This window comes from Lipotes vexillifer, unplaced genomic scaffold (genome assembly GCF_000442215.2).
Source record: "Lipotes vexillifer unplaced genomic scaffold, Lipotes_vexillifer_v1.1 scaffold152, whole genome shotgun sequence".
Lineage (NCBI taxonomy): Eukaryota > Metazoa > Chordata > Mammalia > Artiodactyla > Lipotidae > Lipotes > Lipotes vexillifer.
In genome coordinates, this window is record NW_006795886.1 from 180,411 (window position 1) to 186,605 (window position 6,195).

The 6,195-nt window shown below is 49.3% G+C and overlaps 1 protein-coding gene across 1 annotated transcript; it reads left to right on the plus strand.

Moving 5' to 3' along the window:
* The first annotated feature begins 3,323 nt into the window (after positions 1–3,323).
* Positions 3,324–5,731, plus strand: ARMCX2 (armadillo repeat containing X-linked 2). Its single transcript, XM_007467945.1, has one exon. It carries the CDS (start codon positions 3,458–3,460, stop codon positions 5,315–5,317), a length of 1,860 nt encoding a protein of 619 aa, XP_007468007.1. The 5' UTR covers positions 3,324–3,457; the 3' UTR covers positions 5,318–5,731.
* The last annotated feature ends 464 nt before the right edge of the window (positions 5,732–6,195 follow it).

Sequence of the window (6,195 nt, forward strand, 5' to 3'; positions counted from 1 at the left end):
GTCCATGTATAGTTTTAGGATGCACAACAGAGTCAGGTGCCAGAATGCGGGGGATGAGAAGTTCTGGAATACAGGAGAGGTGGGAGGGCAAGCACCTTCCTCCCTCCCCTCTTGACAGGACTGGAAGGATTTGACCATCTCTGCATCCCTCATATCCATTATTTCCTTCGTCTAATAGTTCTTCCTTTTGCCCAGAGCTGAATCACAAAACTGGAACCTAATCCATGGGCAGGTGTTCAAAACTGTCATGGTTACAGCCATCAAATTACAAGAGGTTCACACAGCAGTCAGCAATGGTTTGGGAACATTAAATAAATGTGTTTCTCTAAGAGAACAAGACAGGATCATTTATTTACCCAACTTAAAAGCTGTCCCAGAAGGAGAAAAAGTAGGATATTATTTGTCCAAAATAAATAAGATCAGACAACTGAACATCTCTCCATGGATCAATTTACAGATCATATGGAAACATGCTTATGTTGTTGAGAAAAATTCCATTTTTAGATATTCAGATACCTTAGCATGTTTTGAAAACTATTTCCTATGTGGACAATAGAATCTTCTATGTGGTAAAAATTAACTAAAATTAATGGTGTCTTCCAATATTAGTGGGAAATCTTTTTTCTAAAACATGCCTGCTCTTTTTCTTTTGTTGCTGCTTCCCACACTGAACTCTTGTTTTGTTGTATTTTCTTACTATAATAGTAAAGAGTGGTGATAGCTTTAAAAACAAAACAGAGATGTATTACAGAAGTAAAGACCCCACTACCATTCCTACCCCTTACCTATACTGGAGCAGGGGCCCAACTGCAAGGTAAATGGTGGGCACTAGTGGATGGAGGATTGGAGGTGGAGTGAGGGGAGAGTATCCAGTTGCCCAAGACAGGATGAGACGATTCCCCAACAAGAAAAGCAAAAATTGTCAATAGCCCTCCAAGAAGATGCATCCCCTCCCCAGTAACGAGAGAAAGGCAAATTCTAACACAAGGAGAGGGGCTACTTGTGACCTCTGGGACTACAAAGACAAAAAAATGAGTGACAGGACCTGATGTGGTGGGGAGAGGTGCTAGTGGGGGTAAAGGAGGGTGCTCCTGCTCTTGGTGGGAGTGGAAGTTGGGGACCCAAGCTTACTGGCGATGCAGCCCTCACGTGACCAGGAGCTGACGTTGGCAAAGGTACTTAAAGCCCTGACCGCCATCCTCCGTCCTCCTCTGGGTACCAACTCTATTGCGCTGCGCACTGCCGTGCGTTTAACCCAGGCGAGGAGGAGGAGGAGAAAATTCCCCCAGATCGGGCAGGTGGGTGTGAGAGTGGGTATGGGCTGGCACCCCCGAATAGGGGTAGCCCAGAGATGAGGGAGTCTGAGGCCACGGGTGTCTCCGCCTCGCCCGCCCCTGGCAGGCTCTCCAGACCCCCGCGTTCAGTCGCAGCTCATTTTGGTGGGCGGCGGGAAGAGGGAGAGGGGGGAACGTAAAGACGCTGATATACTTGTGGAGAATCCGCTTACTTCCCCTCCCAGCCAGTGTTTTTTCGGTTTTGTTTTTGACACTCAGGCCCCGCACCCCACATCCCGTCCTGTTTTGAAAGGAGGAGGGAAGAGAAATAAACGTGGCAGCGCATATAAGGCCAGTGGGGAGGTTGGGGAAAGGGTGATCGGAGGGGCACGCAATTAGTGAACAATCCGGCTTATTCACTCCCGCTCTCATTTTGCAGATACCTCTCCTGACCATCGCCCCCGCACCCTCCCCTCTCCCCCGGCCGACCCCACGTCTTTTGGGGGTGCTGGGAAATGGGTGTGACAGCCTTTGTAGGGGAGATGGCGGTCTGGCTCTGGGCTTTACAAGAGGGGAGGCCCTGAGAGAATCTGGTATTAAACCGCCGTGCTAAGTCCTAGGCTGCTTTCCAGACACCTCCGGCGCATACAACCCTTCACCCCCGTTTCTTCAGTCCTGAAAAAGGAGTTCGGGTACCCTGGCGGTAGAAATGGCGGTTAACAGGAGATTGCGATGGGGTGTGGGAGGTGGAATCCAGAGCGGAGAAACAGTGGAAAATCATGACCCTCAAACTGAAAGGGCAGACACTGGGGACCCGTTGTGCAGGCTGATGCTAGGCGTGGGGGCTGGGGACTGCAGGACTGGTGGTCATAGGAAGGAGACGCTAGATCATCTGGCCATAATCCCCAGTCCCGCGTCCCGTCCAGCCTTCTGTGCACCCTCGCTCCGCCCCCTCCCGCTTCGGTGCAGGAGAAGAGGTGTGGCCGTTTGTCCAGGAGAAATGGCGGACGGGGGGGCGGGGCAAAGGGAAGGAGAGGTTGACTGCCTGGGGAGTCTGCGCAGGGGCGGGGGTTGGGGTGCGAAGGGAGGGGTGAGAAGAGTTGAAGGAATTGAAAGGTGGAACCGTTTGTCATTCTGGTATGTGAATGCTGAAAGGCAATTGGGGACTTTGGTCTTCAGTCCGTTCCATCCGCCGGGCTCTCAGTCTCCAACGTCTTGCTATCTGTATTTGTGCCCTTCAGTCTGTCCTTAGGATGGAGCTCTAACTGAACTGAAGAAAGGAGAAACAGCCCTGAATCATTGGAGGTCAGTGTGGGGGCTGGGAACTGTCTTGGAACCCCTGGTATGGTGTAGCAGAAACCAGAGCAGAAATGGAGCCGGGGGCTCCTCTTCCCCCATCTTCTTCCTTTTTATAAGAAACCCTTGCCCTGGGCCTGTCCTTTTTGGTGCAGCGAAAGGGGTGTGGCATTTGCCTTCTTAAGTAAGGGTTTGAGGAGGAAGGGATATGGAGGGAGTGAGGAGCCCTGAGAGGGGGAAACTTGCCCACAAGGGTTCAAATCAAGAAAAGAAGAGAATCCATCTACCAAAGGCCCCTGAAACCCCCTTTCTGGGATCTCTCCACAGGTCTGTCTGCCTTTTGGGCCCTGCACAACTACAAGCCTGGTGGAAAAGAGCAAATTGCTTCTGCTCCCAGCAGGTTGGTACGTGTATAAGGATCATCTGGGGACCTTTGGGGTGGGGGTGAGGGAATCAGAGAAGAATCTGGGGTTCTTTCTGGTTCTCCACCAGCTTTCCTGAAGTCTATATGGCCTCTCATCCCCCATTTAGGTGCTGGGAAATTAGATGTGTTTACATTGGGCAGTGAGGGCTAGGGATAAAGATGTAGGAAACATCAGACAACCCGGGTCCTGAATCAGCACACAGAGGCCTGGACACTTGTGTCTGGGTACTAGTCCACCCACCAAGCATTATGTTCCCAAACTCTCCTTTAAGTAGGCCTGGTTAAACATGAAGTGAGCCAGAGCCCTAAGCCTCATTTTTATCCTTTACCCCAGGTCCTGCTTAGCTTGCAACCTCAGCAGAACTTTCGAGCCTGAACTGAAGCACCTTACCTTGTCGTGCACGCACCCCACTTGGGCACACCAGCTCCACACCCTGGATCAGGGAATCACTCCAGCTGCATCATGAGCCGTGTTCGGGATGCTGGCTGTGTAGCCGCTGGGATAGTGATTGGGGCCAGTGCCTGGTACTGCGTCTACAAATATGCCAGGGGAAGAAACCAGATGAAGAAGAGACTGGCCAAGCCCAAGACCAGGGCTGTGGCCGGGACTGGAGCCCGGGCTAGAGCTGGACTAAGGGCTGGATTCACAATTGACCTTGGGCCAGGATTTGGTCCTCCAACCCCAGTCCACACTGGGGCAGAGGTCAGGGTCCAGGATGAAACCTCTGCTCTGGACATGGCTGGAGCTGAAGCAGTGGCCCCAGCTGCATCTAGTGCCAAGGCTCAGAGTGGGGGAGGAAGTCAGGCCCAGGAGGCAGAAGGGGCCGGGGTTGGGCCTAAAGCTGAATCGGAAGCCACAGTGGCTTCTACAGTGGCACCAGCTCCCTGGGAGGCAGAGGCTCCCGTGGCTGCAGAGACCTCCACAATGACAGGGGGCCCTAAATTAGCAGAAGCCCCTGGCACAGCAGAGGCTCCTGGGGCACCAGCTCCTACTGAGGCAGCACCACCTACCGAGGTGGTGGAGGCTTCCATACCAGCAATGCCTACTGTGGTAGCAGCACTTTCTGGGGCATCAGCATCTTCTGGGGCAGCAGCACCTTCTGGGGCTGCAGTGCCTTCTGGGGCATCAGCCCCTACTGGGGCTGCAGAGGCTCCTGGGACTTCAGGGTCCTCTAGAACAGCAGCAGCCGCCAAGAAAACAACCCCTGGGGCTCATACTGGGGCTATACCTAAGGCCGGGTCAGCTAATGGAGCTGTACCCAAAGGTGGAGCTAAGAGTGGAACCAAGTCCCGGACTGGAGGCAAGGGCAAAGGCAAGAAAAATAAGGTTGAAGTAGACGAATTGGGGCTGGGCTTCCGCCCTGGAGATGGGGCTGCGGCAGCTGCCGCAGCCTCCGCTAATGGAGGACAGGCTTTCCTGGCAGAGGTTCCTGATTCTGAAGAAGGGGAGTCTGGATGGACGGACACAGAATCGGAGTCAGACTCTGAGCCTGAGACCCAGCAGAGAGGGAGAGGGAGGAGACCTGTTCCCATGCAGAAGCGCCCCTTTCCTTATGAAATTGATGAGATTCTGGGTGTCCGAGATCTCAGGAAAGTCCTTGCTTTGCTTCAGAAATCGGATGATCCTTTCATCCAACAGGTAGCTTTGCTCACTCTGAGCAACAATGCCAATTATTCATGCAACCAAGACACAATTCGCAAATTGGGAGGCCTCCCGATTATTGCAAACATGATCAACAAAACTGATCCCCACATTAAGGAAAAAGCCTTAATGGCCATGAACAACCTGAGTGAGAATTATGAAAATCAGGGCCGGCTTCAGGTATACATGAATAAAGTGATGGATGACATCATGGCCTCTAATCTGAACTCAGCAGTACAGGTAGTTGGACTAAAATTTTTAACAAACATGACTATTACTAATGACTACCAGCACCTGCTTGTCAATTCCATTGCAAACTTTTTCCGTTTGTTATCTCAGGGAGGTGGAAAAATCAAGGTTGAGATTTTGAAAATACTTTCGAATTTTGCTGAAAATCCAGATATGTTAAAAAAACTGCTCAGTACCCAAGTGCCATCATCATTTAGTTCCCTCTACAATTCTTATGTGGAATCAGAAATTCTTATTAATGCCCTGACTCTATTTGAGATCATCTATGACAATCTCAGAGCAGAAGTGTTCAACTACAGAGAGTTCAATAAAGGCTCCCTTTTTTACTTATGCACTACATCTGGAGTGTGCGTTAAGAAAATTCGAGCCTTAGCAGATCACCATGACCTCTTGGTGAAAGTGAAAGTTATAAAACTAGTGGACAAATTCTGATTGGCTATGTGTCTCAGAGACTTGAAGAAATGTCTGGTTTTGCAGTCTGGAAGCAATGAAAATTGAAAGTTACTGCTTTTCCACTTGCTTATATAGTAAAGGGATCCTTTCAGCTGCCAGTTTTGAATAATGTATCATCCAGAGTGATGTTATCTGTGACAGTCTCCAGCTTTAAGCTGAATAATTTTATGAATACCAAATAAATAGTCCTCTTGTACTGAAAACACATTTGTGACTTTAATCGTGCTGCTTGAATGGAAATATTTTTACTGGTTCCTCTATGTGAATTGACAGTGAACCTGTCCATCATGAATAGCCTACACTTCTATCATCTGTTTTGACTTGAATTTATTCACCAAAGACTTCATTTGTGTATCATTAATAAACTTGTATGTTTCAACTGACAAAAAAAAATTGTTCTCTTGCTTGAGTTTAAAATCTAGCTGGAGAGATAAGGTACATAAACAGAAAAAGATTACAGTACCTGAGCATATGCTCATTGTCAAATATATGCTATCTGTTTAAATGAAGCAGAAGTGGCTAGAATGCTTCAAGGAGGAAGGGCACACTTAAGGGCCCTGAAGGACAGCATGAGAAAACACAGAAGGGCATTCCAGGAGAGGAAATGGCTTGAAGAAAGACACGGAGGTAGGAAATCTGTTCCAGTGACAGGAAGGTAAGCAGTTTGCCTGGAATGGAAAGTATGGGAATAGAAGTGATGGGAGATAAGGGTGGAAATGTAGGGCAAAAAAAGTTTGGGGAAGACCCTGAACCCCAAGCTGAAGATTGAAATATGATCCTGTCATTTTCTGGGAGTTACTGGGCATTTTTGGCAAAAGGAAAAATAATCTGGTGGCAATATGAAAAATGGATTGGAG